The sequence below is a fragment of the Clytia hemisphaerica genome, unplaced genomic scaffold (genome assembly GCF_902728285.1).
Source record: "Clytia hemisphaerica strain Z4C2 unplaced genomic scaffold, Clytia hemisphaerica genome assembly, whole genome shotgun sequence".
Classification (NCBI taxonomy): Eukaryota; Metazoa; Cnidaria; class Hydrozoa; order Leptothecata; family Clytiidae; genus Clytia; species Clytia hemisphaerica.
The window spans coordinates 136,799-151,568 of NW_027104275.1; the positions used below are offsets into that span (position 1 = coordinate 136,799).

General features: G+C 34.6%; 2 protein-coding genes and 1 long non-coding RNA gene across 3 annotated transcripts in view; all 3 read right to left on the bottom strand.

Annotated features, from left to right (window-relative positions):
• Nucleotides 1–3,580, bottom strand: part of LOC136816853 (uncharacterized) — a 53,002-nt gene extending 49,422 nt beyond the window's left edge. The window contains exons 1-8 of the mRNA XM_067073181.1: nt 3,441–3,580; nt 3,097–3,162; nt 2,799–2,873; nt 2,214–2,277; nt 1,656–1,717; nt 1,273–1,364; nt 706–813; nt 331–371 (exon numbers count right to left, since the gene is read on the bottom strand). Of these exons, the coding sequence (XP_066929282.1) occupies nt 331–371; nt 706–813; nt 1,273–1,364; nt 1,656–1,717; nt 2,214–2,277; nt 2,799–2,873; nt 3,097–3,162; nt 3,441–3,580 (648 nt within the window). The remainder of the gene's footprint in view (nt 1–330; nt 372–705; nt 814–1,272; nt 1,365–1,655; nt 1,718–2,213; nt 2,278–2,798; nt 2,874–3,096; nt 3,163–3,440) is intronic.
• A 1,134-nt stretch (nt 3,581–4,714) lies between these two features.
• LOC136816822 (uncharacterized) lies at nt 4,715–9,398 on the bottom strand. The gene is made up of 4 exons (XR_010847986.1): nt 9,291–9,398; nt 8,268–8,297; nt 6,100–6,174; nt 4,715–4,865 (listed from the first exon to the last, which is right to left on the bottom strand). It is a non-coding gene; the product is annotated as an uncharacterized lncRNA (long non-coding RNA).
• Nucleotides 9,399–10,445: 1,047 nt separating this feature from the next.
• LOC136816855 (lysosomal proton-coupled steroid conjugate and bile acid symporter SLC46A3-like) lies at nt 10,446–11,129 on the bottom strand. The gene has a single exon (XM_067073182.1). The coding sequence runs from the start codon at nt 11,127–11,129 to the stop codon at nt 10,446–10,448; it is 684 nt and encodes a 227-aa protein (XP_066929283.1).
• Nucleotides 11,130–14,770: the final 3,641 nt, after the last annotated feature.

The following is a 14,770-nucleotide window of genomic DNA, read 5'->3' on the forward strand; positions in this document are numbered from 1 at the left end:
TCAATGATTTTATTATTCGATTCTATTATCAAATTAAATTACCTAAATGGAACGGAATCAATCAATTTCATTGGATATCAAAATGTTCATCAAAGTTGGACGGAAAATTACATTGGACAAATTGAATGTTACATAGACCTTCGCCGTGCGTTTGATCACGTTCATCAATCGAATGAGATCCGGGTGACTTTCTGGCTAATTTGATTCTACTATCCAAGCTATCCCCCTAACCTTTTCACTACTGTTAAACGAAGTTTAAAAATGTAACTATATGTACTATAAAATCAATCATATCAGATGATCTAATCATCTCCTGTTTTCTAAACTTACTTTCAAAACTTCATTTGACTGAATAATATTCCATAGGTGAGCTAAAAAGAACAAAGTTTTAAATGTTTTAAATTGTATGTTTTATCTTTGAATGTGAAACGGGTCTATTATACGCTCATACAAGAGTCATCTTATAAATTATCCTTAAGGTTCTAGTCTAATGTTAAAACTCTATAGCTCCCCGGAGTAGGTCAAAGCACTCAAAAATCATTACTGTGATTCTAAAACTTTGCAGTGAATCCCCCTTTCCCTCAAATACTACGATTTTGGCTGCAGAATAAAGAATTCACCGGAATGAATTTGTTAATCACCGACCAAGCAAAATAAAGCAAAACCCTTGCATTCATGTCAGAAAAGCTTGCTTATAATACCTACCAATAAACAATTGCATTTTGGGTATACCAAAGAGACAAAGAGTAACTGAATACATCACACTTGATACTTCTTTTTCTTCAGCAACTCTCGCTTTCTCTAATTCCAAATCTTTGAAGGAAATAGAAACATAAACACTTGAGGGATGGCGGTCTAGATAATCATCCTTATCCTAAGATGATCAATTCGGCCCTGGGGTAGGACAAGTTCGATCGGTTCAAGAAGGCTAGTTTAAAAGCGGTCGTAGCTTAAAGGTACAACATTCGAGTAGGGTTAATATGCGTGGTGACAGGGCAGGGGCGATTTTTTAAGGATACTGGAAAATTGGGCGCCAAAAGAGGCTTCTTAATGCTAATTTCGGCGCCCTTTTGCTTTTTACACCCTAAAATAAGCAGATTTCAGCCAAAAACAGGAAAAAACCTTTTCCGTAAAACAGTGGTCGCAAGACTTTAAAACTAATTCTCTTTCTTTTAATGCTTTCAATAAATTTCTAATTTTAACAAGTTCCAAGGATTATACGTCTTGATTCATTAATTCAAGACATAATAGAGAAAAACAAACAAAACTTACCAGCTATTCTTTGGAGTGGCTTCAACGCTAAATCAGATCGTTCGTCTTCTTGGATCTCTTTATATGCTTGTTCACCACCAATATGCCATCTTCTGAAATGAGAGTTCAACAAGACCTTTACAATTTTCTTATCATATGTTTCGACAATGGAGTAGGGCAGTTGACAACAACGAATATCTTGACCTTATTTTGGGAAAAAAACTTTGTAGCGCTGCCAATCATTCTGTAAAAGAAGCCTCGAAGAAATTGAGCGGGAAAAACTTTTTCCACACTCTTGCGAAATCTTCGTCGCTTTTCTTTAACTTTTTCGACTCGAACCAGATACAAGACCGATGACTGTTTTCAATATGCTTTATTATGACATTGAGAAAAATAACATTTACCTGTTTGGGCCTTCGAGCACAGATCTTCGACAATATTTTTCCACCTTCAATGCTGGTCCCTCCTAGTAAGAAAGAAGAAAAAGCAATTATGTATTTAATTCTGCGATTTTAACAATTTCATAACTTTAACGAGTGCAAACTTAAAAGGTGGATTTTTGGGAATAGTCAAAATAAAAAAAAAATTGACACCTAAAAATTTACACACCTTGAGCATGATGACATTTCTGACAGTAGTCAGTAAGGTGTCACAAGAATTGACACTTTTCCAATACAAATTTATTTTTAATGTCAAATATATCGTTAAACCGTTATTCATTGAATACTTAGGATAAAATAAAAGCATTTTAAACTCAGGCAAATTTTTTCTAAAGCCTTTGTTAGAATACAATAGCCTAGGTTGAATAGGGTTAAATCATTATCAGTTTTGAATGTTGTAGAAAACCATAGCGTAGAAAAAAGAAAAAAAAGTTTAATTAAAAGTTTCATTTTTACTTATAGGTGATTTCAAAAGTAAATGATTTTAGTTAAAATCTTATAATATATTTTGCTGCTCAAAACCTGATCAATATGTACAGGTGAGTCCAGTTCTTCACTACTGATGTAAGCTGTTGGTGAAACCAATCTAAAAGAAAGTATTGAAAAGTTCCATAAAAATAGTGTAGTAGCCAGAGAATTAAAAGGATTTGATTGCTAATTATGTGTTTTTTTATTTGACCTTTCGAAAAACCCTTTTTATGGGACATACTTTGCTTTTATTTTGCCTAAAAACGTCATCATAGAGTCTGATTGAAAACTGAAGTAGATAAAATTTTTCTCCTGGGTCAGTGCAATCGAATCAGACTCAGAGTTAGAGCTGAATTAAGAATAATTTAAAAAAAATTAAGTCTCTTAAGGGCTACTTAGGCTACACAATATATTGACGAACAATATCAATATATCGTTTTCGGACCGTAATGTACGAAGTAATTAACAGGTACTCTGTTATAAAAAGAAGGTTTCTGTCTGTAAACAATCCCACTATATTGTTGGAATATTGCAAATCGAGCTGACAATATATTGCGGACAACTTTTCAATATATTGCCTGACACTTATATTGTGTAGTGCATGTAGCCCTTTAAACAATTTGATATTGGTAGACTTACTTTGTTGAGTGAGTATTCGCAGCTGTTTCATTTTTTAATCTCAGCGAAGAAATAAGATCTGTCGGCGAAGCAAGTCTTAAAAAAGATTTACGATACATACACATTCATAATCTTTACGAAACTTACGAACGCAGACGAAACGGGAGAAAGACAATTTAATCCATTTGGCGATACCAAATGAGAAAAGTTTAGAGAGTGTTTTGGATTGTTGACAAAAAGCTGTTGACAAGCTAATTGTTGACACATTAATTGTAAGATGGTCATTTTAAGAGGCAGGTGAAGTAAGCTAGCTAGCTACCTGAACGAATTACTTCGATCCGATTTTATCTTTGTTGAATATTCCGTATCTGTGGGTGAAATTCTCCTAAATAGTAGTGATGAAAAAAAACCAATTTGTAAGCTAGCATATAGTGGGAAGTTACTGAAACCACGACAAAAACGGGAACAGTATATAAATTTCTCTGGTAAAGCTTTGTACATCATGATCATCACGAGTTGTCTTCGAATCCTTATAGAGAAAGGCATGCTGTTGCCAGAGTTGATAATCTGCTATGATGTTTTCTTTATTTCTTATTTTTCTCCCGTAAGTTGAGGATTTAAAAGAAATTGAATTTGTTAAGCTTGATTTACAATTGAACTTACCGTGAATCGCGTGTCATGTTATTATTAGAGGACTTAAGTGTAGGAAAAGCTTGTGTCCGACGACGTTTCTTCGGCGAGTCGCTATTGCTCCCACCGAACAGTTTCTCAAAAACTGGATAATCTTTTCGGATGTCTGACATCAGGTCTTCTTCGCTAATACCTAAAGAAAAACAGACCAGAAAAATGTACACTACAGGGTGTCCGGAAAAAAGTATCGAGTCGTACCACTTCTATAGAAAGAAAGTTCCTGTGCGTGTTTCACTAAATTTGTAATGTTTATCAAAGTTTCTCTCTGCGTCATGAGACATCTTTTATGAATAACTTTTACAAAAAACAATTCTCAATAACTTTAACGTCATGAAAATTGTAAAGAAAGTTAATTCTTTTTGTCGTAAAAACAATTATTGTGTTGGTATGTATCTTCTTACATTATGTTAAACACACGCAATAACCTTCTACTGAGAATCATGTTCGTATTTATGGATTATCTTCGTCTATCTAAAATTCACTGATTATCAACTGCTAGTTGAGAATAGCGCTCCACGTTATAATTAATTCAACAAAAAATTGTACGGGTTCCAATTTCACAGCTCATTTCGAATTGATTTGAAAGCCGTGGAAGTTATCACCTTTCTTTTGATATTGTAAGTCTTAATCAACGTTCAAGAGAAAATTAACGCATAGGAGGATGGGATTGCAAGTCCTACAAACAAATAAGTTTTTTTTTTTTTATTAGATTCACCGCGGTGAAAAACATATTGCATGACATACTGTTTTAATTAGACTAGAGTCGTTTATAATGCGTGTAATACAGTAGTATAGGCGGGCGTTGTATGATAATACGATTATTGTTACGGGATTTAGTTTGTATAAACAAAACTAAAATTGTTCCCTCCATTATTTTTTGCTTTATTTCTACTATATCTAAATTAGTCGTCTAGCTTGCTAGACTATGTTTTAAAAGGAAAAATGCTTTCCACCACCAAGAGTGCTTGGAACGTTCTGAATGTATGAGACATTTTTTAAAAAGCTTCGGACACTCAAGGTAAGTGAACAACCGTAGGGACGACTATTTAGAGTAACCTTTCTGGCTTCCAAAAGAACACTGTAAAGGCCGATAGGTGAAAAGGTGCACTTTATAGTTTAAACAGTAAGAAAACCAGATTCTTTTTTAGAAAAAAAACATTGGAGGGGCAAATATCTTACCAAAATGAAGTTGAAAAAGTTACTAATTATTTAATAGCGTTCTAAATCATGGTTTCACGCTTACATACCATCTTTGGAGACTTCACTGCACGATGTTGAAAATGAATTCAGATTGTGGTGATCTGCAACTTTCTCATAACACGGTTTATCATTGACATCATTTTCATTTATCGAGTCCAACGATTCTTGAGATGAAAGCAATGTCGAGGCTTCAAAAATCTAAATAAAAGCATCTTCGTAAACCTATATTTATAATATGCACCATCGCAATGTCTTCTGACATTTAATATCAATGTAATTTAATGTTATGTAATTTACATAACGGACCCAATAGCTGATTGGATGTAAGTGACATAATAAATGATTTTAAGTCTTCAACCAATCAGCTGTTGGGCTCGTGGAAGACATTGCAATGGTGAATATCATGAATTGACCTTTGACGTTCAGCGTTAAAGAGATTGGTAAAGAAAATACAAGGAATTTGAGGAGTTTGATCTCTCCTCTACAACTCGATAGGAGCGTTCTTGAGAAAAATGTAAGATTACCCTACATTGAAGTGTGAAATAACGTCAGTTTGTAGAACTATCCGAATGCTAAAAATAATTTTTGCTTCTTATATGACATGAAGTTTTGGTGGGATTTGTTTGGTTTGTTCTGAGGGCCAGTCTCCACTTTCGCGCGAAAGGAGCGAAAACATTTTAACATTTTTGTAAGGTTATTGGTCGAAGTGAAGCAATTTCATAAGTCAAAATTGACGTAACGTTTGAAAAAAGTTGAACTTCTAACAACTTTTCTGTTCGCGCGAAACTTTTTTATGACGTTATCTTTTATTCAGGCAAAAAAAGGTTGAGAAAAAACTGTCGCCCATTTCGCGAGAAAGTGGATACAGCCTTAAAGACAGCCTAAAATGTATCCACTAATAATTTGATATATATTGATCATGAAAAATAAATTTTGAAGCGAGAGGGTAAATTGTTATTAGCTAATGCAATTTACAGGAGGGATAATAGTGTCTTGTTGAATTCAATTTTGCGATAAACTTTGAAGGTTGCTCTAAAGTCGTAAGGACCCGTATTATATATCGAGACACCAATTTAAAGGAAACAAAAGTTCTGTAATATAAATAAGACATGTCTTTGCCAAATTCATTAAATTATAATACACCCCCTTTTCAAAGACCCGGTAGGATTTTTTCAGCCAGTGGGGGTAGAAATAACAGACTGAAACTCGATGGGGATTGATATTCCCTTGTTTTTATGGCTGGGGATTCGAATTTTATTGTTTTCGAGCCAGAAAATTCAGTGGGGATGGAAGCACAATATTTTGCAGTAAGGATAATTGGTTATCGGAGATAAAAATTGGAGTATAAATTTCCACTGGGGATGATATTTTGGCAAACATTTCCAGTGGGAAGGGATCGCAGTGTGTCTGTGAGAAGGGGGTGTTCTAATACCTTTAATTTTTTCTTCTCTTCTCTTAAATCATTCAAAATCTTCCAATTTTCAACGCTGAATTTACAGGTTGAACCCTGAAGAAAAAAAATTATGGATAAATAAAGTGTGTGCTTCTGAGAACTGGGACTGGTCCGCACCAACCCTAGTATCCCCCTGGGACGATTACCAATCATACTTTCGGTAAATGAAATTTCTCATAACATGGTATATCTTTAAAAACAAATCAATTGCGATATCTATATTATAATACGCTTAAATCGGAACTCTCCCATTCTCGCATGAGGCTTTTTCGCTAGCGATTTTTAAATACACGGCAATTTTTTTCGCGCCTTTTTGATTGTATATTCAATTCTATTCGCCAAGTGCACTTCCATTCAAGAGAGCACATTTCTCCTTGATGGAGAAACACAACTGACTGTGCAATAGCACTATCAGCATAATTTATAGTTTTTTAAAAAAAAGTTTATGTCGGTTATGAAATAATTTTGATTCACATGGGAATACGTCGAAGATAAAATTTGAGTTTTCAAAAAGACATCATATTTATGATTACCCTTGAGATTAATAAAGCTCCGATGACATTTCCCTTCTATTTGATACTCTGATAAAACAATTTCAATTTAATGGACTTGACAATATGAGAAAAGTTGATGACTTATTCCCAATTCAATTATGAAATTTTTTAATCAATGTTTGCTATTTTTTGTTCTATTGAGATAGCAAAATGAAAACGCTTTTACTTACGCATTGAGTTTAATTGTTAAATAATTGTTGACTCTGTTAAGAGGTATTGAAAAAAGGCACTCTTTATATTCCACCGTAAAGCACTGTGGTCTTTGGAGTGATCGGTGTTGCCAAGTACCTCTAATACTGAATTTGAATTTCTATTTGTTTTTTATCTTCATCCTTGCGTGAGGAAAATAATAGTCTTTCCTCTCCCAAAAACCCAAAAAAAAGCACGTTTAAAGTATGACCGATTTCTCGCGAGAAACTTTTAACTCAATTTTCACCAATATTTGCATGAGCATTATTTTTAGCGAGTCAAGAACATTATTGTTTGAAGGTTTTCAACAAAAGAAATTATGACAAATTTATACAATTTAATAAGGAGAAGAAAAATCAAAATTCAACTAAAAATACTTTCACCATATTTTTTAATGTGCATTAATTTTAGTGTCCCCTTAAAAATTTTAAACATCAATTTTTACGAAAAAGGCCTAAATTTAAGAACATTTCTTCTCGCAAAATAAGTACATTTGTATACAAATCCCTACAAGTTTCTGAAAAAATAGAAAAGCGAGCGAAGCGAGCGTATTAAAAGGAGTAAGAAGTCGTCTCGGACGACGCCGGGACGGCTAGTTATTTTTAATAGTTTTTATGAAAAAAGATAATAAAATGACGAAACTCGACGACTGTCAGCTAATCACGAGTGGATCCTGATTACTCCATCTGAAGTGCGTATTCACTCTAAAAGCCTTGGTTTTGTAATTTTTCCGGGTTAGTTCACAAATTGTATGATTTTCACCCGGATTCTGGATGGTTATTGAAATAGCTTTTGAACGCAACAATTGGTTGAAGTAAAACAATCGCATCACAATTTGTTGTCAATCATACACGCTTTTTTTATAAGAATACACTTTATAAGAATGTCCATGATGAAAATGGCCAAAAAATTAAGAATCACCATCATGGAATCAAGCTAAAAGAATGCCATTTTTAGAGCATTTTCAATTATAAATTGTCAATTACTCCCAAGTAAGGCACAAAAATGCCAATATATTCTTGAGACGTATGTACTAAATGTTAAATCTAGTCTGATTAGGATCCTAACTTAAGAATGTTGTGAGAATACTTTAGGATGATTTTTCCCAAAAAAGTTAAGAATACCCATGATGAAATGGATTTACACCATTCTTATATAAAAAAAACATGTAAATATTTTCAGTCGCTATCGCTTTTAGACTTCCGCTTTGTTTGCCGAATCCTTTTAAAGCAAAGTGTGCTGGGTGCAGAATGATTAGATATGAAAGTTGGCACAAAACGTTTTCTCGGTGTCCATCTATCGTCCATAATATTCACGTAGACGCGTAAAGCGCGGAGACTCCGAATGCACGCTCAAATGACATTTTGAGTCTGACAGACTGTCTACTGAGTTAAAATTTATTACCTCATGACTTGATTGTGAATTACAATCCTCCTAAAACAAAAACAATTTATACAGTACAAGTTTTTTTAAAAGAGCAATATCTTACCTCATAGTTCGGACCCCCCCCCCCTTGCTTAAGGGGGTGACACCTTCCAAAAAAACGAAGAAGATAGGATCAGAAATTTTCATTAAAAAGGGGGGATAGCAAGGAAGGGGGGATAGTTTAAGAAGAGGGGCTTACATATATATTGTAGACTATTTTCAAGCACTGTTATGAAATTTGTTAGAGTAGTCTTGAGTCAGAAAGAAGAAAGAAGTTTATTTCCGCACTATGTACCTAAAAAAAGGTCGGAAACCGCTTAAAGAAATCGAGAAAAAAATCAGTCTCTAAGAAAATTTGGACACAAATACAGTATTGATTCTCCAAAATTCACTTTCTATAGTGTGTATATCAACCATCTAATCTCATGGTTGATTGAAATTCGATTGACGTTTTTGCTTACGTTAATTTGTAATTTCCCGCGAACTTGTAATTTCCCTCCTAGCTTTTGTAATTTCCCTCCTAGATTTTGTAATTTCCCGCAAAAGTGAAATTTTCTTCGTTTGGAATATCATCACGATTTTTGACTTTCTTACTAACTTCAAAGGCTTAAGTAAATGGAATACTATCCAATTAAAACTCGATTCGCGTTTCTATGACTTTTCTGAGACCTCTTTTTAAATTTTCAGATTGATTTCCAGTGTTAAAATTGATGTCTTTCAGAATTGTTAGAATTTCAATCCAAACCATGAGATTAACCAGGAAGCCCATGCTTGTTTTCGTGAAATTCTGGATAAATTACCCTCGGTCAAATTTCGAAATGTTTTAAATTTCCCTCGTTGCACTCGGGAAATTTCAAAAAATTTCAAAATTGACCTCGGGAAATTTATCCCGAATTTCCCTCATAACCATGAGATTACTAGTACAAATTGCGGTACGTTTCATAGGAACTTAAAAAGTTAAAGAATACATGACTTTTATATTCAATGATTATATTTTCTTACCATTTGATATTAACTGCAGACACCCGTGTGCCAATTTATTGTATGTATGAAATCTTAAACCTTATGTCTTCGTTTCTCCATGGACTATTTAATTTTCTTATTCTACCTATAAAATATCAAGGAAATACAACACAATTTTTTCTAAAAAAACGATACATTGTGGGATTGTTTTGAGGGTATTACAATAGAAATCTCTTAGGAATTCCTCGAGGGAGGAATAATACCCCCGAAACAATCCCACAATGCATCGCTTTTTTAGAAAACTTAAAACTCTGATAAGTTCTATTTCTACAATAATGAATGAGACGTGTAGAGGAAGAAATTTTAAGGTAAAACAATAAGGGACATAATTTAAAAGTCGGAAAGAAAATCCTTGAGGTAACTTGGAGTTATGGCAAAAAACTCGCTTGTGTCAAAATTTCCCTTTAGTGTGAAAACTCTTCTTGAAGCTAACCAAAAACTAGCTTAACTGACAAAAACTTTTAAATATAAAATAATTAAAATAAATAAGTCTAGTAAATAAGAAAATAAATAGGTCAAAAATTGACACTCTAAATTTTTTTATAAATTAAATACGTTAGTTTTGAATAAGTGTACGTTAAGCTATGACGAAAATATTACATTGTTTCTGGCTTCGTTTGCTTTTTACACCCCTGTGCAGGCACGATGCACCGGGTACGGCAGGTACGGCACCCCTAGATAGGGACATCACAGCCCTTACCAGACATTGTACTCTGTGCTTGCGACATATCAGAGCCGTGCTGTATCGATGATGATACTCGCACAGTACGGGAGAACCTTGCGTTCTCGCAGGTACTGAACATGAGTACCATCACCACACCACATTTAATGTCCAGCACCGAGTGGGAATTGAACCCTGACCTCTAGCACGGAGGTCAAGAACGATGACTACTACACTACTGCGCCTACATCTATTGGGATTTCGATAGAAATTTTGGATATCCGCCGGAGTTTTTCATATACAAAAACGACTTTCTAAGAAAGTTTTTTAGGACTAATAGAAAAAAGAAATATTGATATTGTAAAGATCAAAAATTACTTCCTTAAAAAAAAAGAAAAGAATGGAGCATGTTGCATTTTGCGAAAAAAAGTCATCGCATCCCCACGCAAGCCTTAACGTTGATGTATGTATCATTATATCGTTACAACATCAGTTTTGGTCGCCTGATTACTTGAAATATCAGGTGACTTCTCTCTCTGAAGAAGATAGAGTTTATTTCCCAATGTCAAAGCAAATCCAATAAATGAACATCCAGCCAAGAAGAACCAGACAGCTCCGGCATATCGACTGAAAGTTGCATTGTAAACTTCGATGGACATCAAATTTGTCGTAAACGAAAGAGCATCTATGGATTCAAAGGCAGCCATTAATGTTCCTACCTGTTCAGGTGGGACATGTTTTGAAGTATAACTTCTAGACAACGATAAAGCTACTGGTATACCAAAACCACTTAGACTTGCGGTGAAGATCGTGACTTTGCTTTTGGATAGACCAATGATTGTGTATGATATGATCTGGCTAAGTACGCCAAATAATAACACATCAATGTCCGACGCTCTAAAGACTTTACTAGCTATTCTTAAGGTGATAAGACAGCTAAGACTTCTTATAGCAGCTTGTGAGGCATAGTAATAGCCGATGAAATCCGGTTCCAATGCAAGAGGTTCGTTCTTGATATACAATGATGTCAGGGTCAGTTCACCAACAAAAGCGTAAATGATGAATGTGAATGCTAGTAAAGGCGGTAAGATCAAATGACGTCTCCCTTTGGATGAGAGTAGTTTGTAAGTAGTAAGATATGGAGAAAGCTGGCACATTTTTGACACCTCCAGCAATGCCGAAAGTGAGTGACACTACAGAAAGTGAGTGACACTACAGAAAGTGAGTGACACCACAGAAAGTGAGTACACTACAGAAAGTGATTGACACCTTACAGAAAGTGAGTGTCACCACAGAATAAGTTTCAAGTGGTAAATATTTTTCTGGTTATCTATAAAAGCATTAAAGTCATTTTCCCTATCGGAAACACCCGAAAACACCGGAATTTTAGTGTTACTAAAATTGCAACACATGGTTCAAACTCAACACCTCCAGTAAATAATTTTCAGGTTATCTATTAAAGCACTGACCTTCTTAGTCTAATTATTCATAAATCATAAAAACTGAGTATATTGTTGACAATAACACCATCACCATGTAAAAGATTTGATATATAGGTAATTTTATCAGTAACAGGAAACATGTGCGAGATAGCAACAATTTTGATTAAAGAAAATAACCAAGTCTTATTTCTAATTGTAAAAGATGAATTTGGAAACGTTCGTTTTTTGAAAGTCTTCAAGGCATTTGATTGAAAATTCTTTAAGCGTTTATTAGGCTAAACATTTGTTGAGGTAAGCAACACTGCTACACGTGTAAAAATCGAGTCCGGTATAAACAAGTCGAGGTTGATGAACTAAGCAAATCAAATGAAATTCTCAAAATGGAAGAATAAACGAAAATTAAATTTTGATGTTGAAAACTACTTTGATAAAGACAAGGAGGATTTTTTTATCATAACTCAAGGACCCAACATTTGAAGTCCAAAGAAAATTCGTGAAGGAGGCTCCCAGAGTCAATTAAATTATCACTATTGTCTAGCCACTAGAAACAAGTGTCCATAGAAGATGGTTTTTCGAACTTCACGAAAGTTGTTAATGAAAGGGAATCAAACGATATTTGCAATAGTACGCTGGATGGATGGAGAAATTGAGTATATAAAGTTGGAACTCTTAGCTGATGATCGATGGGTTAAAAATCTAAGATTACAAAAATTTTAGATTGTTAAATAGGGAATGAATGAAATAGTTTATTTGAGAAGAAACAAAACAACATTGATAACAAAATTGAACGTGGATACACCAAAGCAAATAAAAGATATGTAAATATTTAGGATTTTAGGATTGGTTAAATGAATGTAAAAAGATGCTCAAATATAAAGTTATTACTATAATCCAAAAACCCTATGTGACACTACTTTGAGCTAAATCGTAGAGGCAATAAAAAAGAACTAAGAAAACAAACATTTATTGATTGATGGTAATATATTTCTAGCTTATAAACAACAATGTTACCATTTACAAGGATCAAATCTCATTCTTTCATTGCATCATTTGGAATTTGTCGATTAATTAGAAAGCGACGTTTTTCAACAGCGAAATCCAATGCTTCTTCAAAAATCCATATATCTTCCTCATCTCTAACCCTTTGTAAAGTTTCCATCACAGATTTATGTGTTTTATCCTTTTTCATTGCTCGAAGAAAAAGGATCTTGTATTTATAAATCTCATGAATTGATAAGTCAGTCTCTTGACATTCGTTCAACATGCTCTCCCCAAATATTAAATGTTTCTTTAACACCTTGAGATTCTTCACTATCACTGAACATGGACTCGCTGTCTGTAAAGTCCTCATCAGACTCTTCAGATTCTTCTTCAGATTCTTCAGGGTGGGCCTTTGCAACATGTCGATTGTAATTACTTTTATTGGAAAAGGTCTTTTCGCAATCGTCACATTCATACATCGTGTTTCTCCCGTTGGTTTTAAACTTATTTGAAGAAGTAGCATCCTTACATACGAATTTATATGCAAAACACAAGAGTAATCCGATATCGGGTTTCTCTTTAGGATCCAGGTTTCTCTCCAAGATCTTTGTTTCTTCCAGATTACCTAGTCTTTATTAGTCCACGTTCGTTTCTTGGTCCGGGACTAGCTTGAGAAATCTAGTTTTACTTGATCCTCTTTTGGGACTCCAGTAGTCCTATACCTAGTCCTTGTTAGTCCCTTTTTTAGACCAAACAATTCTTATTGGTGGCTGCAAAGTAATCCCTTTTTGTTTCAACATAGTCCCTTTTAGACTTCTATTAGGACTACCCGATTCCTGTTTCGGACTACTTAGTTTTGATAATTCGTTTTCGGAATTAGCTAAATCCTGTTTTGGATACCCAATTTAAGCTTCAGGAGTATCTAATCCTCTTTTGTATCTACATAGTGCTAGTTTAATTATCCTTAGGATTAACGGGATTAGCTAATCTTTCTTTGGAACTAACCAATCCTTATTCGGGATTGCCTAATCCCTCTTTGGGACTAACTAATCCTCATTTGAGATTACCTGATCCCTCTTTGGGATCAACTAATCCTTATTTGGGATTGCCTAATCCCTCTTTGGGACTAACTAATCCTCATTTGAGATTACCTGATCCCTCTTTGGGATCTTAATCTTTGGATGACTTAAAACGTCAAAGTTGATCGGATTTATAGCATACCTAAAGTTGACTTCTGACGGGGCCCGGGGCGTAAGCCCCGCCTTTGGCGGGACTTACGGATGTAACTAACAAAATAATAAAATCCCACACCAAACAAAAAACGCGCAAAAAAAAAAAACAATATAAAAAAGGAAAAAGAAAGCAACAACAACAACAACAACAACAACAACAACATACCATGAGCCTTTGATGTGAATTGGGAGAAAGGATCCGACTAGTGATTAAGTAATCCTAAAAGAGGGATTAACTAGAATCATGTAGTTCCAATTGGTTGGTCTAAAAAAGGGACTAACAAGGACTATAGGTATAGAACTACTTTGTCCCAAAAGAGGATCATGTAAGACTAGATTCCTCAAGCTAGTCCCCAAATGAGGATTAGTTGGTCCCAAAGAGGGACTAGGTAATCCCACATGAAGATTATTTGATCCCAAAGAGGGATTAGGTAATCCTAAATGAGGAGTAGTTGATCCTAAAGAGGGATTAGGTAATCCCAAATGAGGATTAGTTGATCCCAAAGAGGGATCAGGTAATCTCAAATGAGGATTAGTTAGTCCCAAAGAGGGATTAGGCAATCCCAAATAAGGATTAGTTGATCCCAAAGAGGGATCAGGTAATCTCAAATGAGGATTAGTTAGTCCCAAAGAGGGATTAGGCAATCCCGAATAAGGATTGGTTAGTTCCAAAGAAAGATTAGCTAATCCCGTTAATCCTAAGGATAATTAAACTAGCACTATGTAGATACAAAAGAGGATTAGATACTCCTGAAGCTTAAATTGGGTATCCAAAACAGGATTTAGCTAATTCCGAAAACGAATTATCAAAACTAAGTAGTCCGAAACAGGAATCGGGTAGTCCTAATAGAAGTCTAAAAGGGACTATGTTGAAACAAAAAGGGATTACTTTGCAGCCACCAATAAGAATTGTTTGGTCTAAAAAAGGGACTAACAAGGACTAGGTATAGGACTACTGGAGTCCCAAAAGAGGATCAAGTAAAACTAGATTTCTCAAGCTAGTCCCGGACCAAGAAACGAACGTGGACTAATAAAGACTAGGTAATCTGGAAGAAACAAAGATCTTGGAGAGAAACCTGGATCCTAAAGAGAAACCCGATATCGGATTACTCTTGTGTTTTGCATATAAATTCGTATGTAAGG

Coding starts and splice junctions, on each gene's coding strand:
- LOC136816855 (XM_067073182.1), bottom strand. CDS start 11,129: ATGTGCCAGCTTTCTCCATATCTTACTACTTACAAACTACTCTCATCC.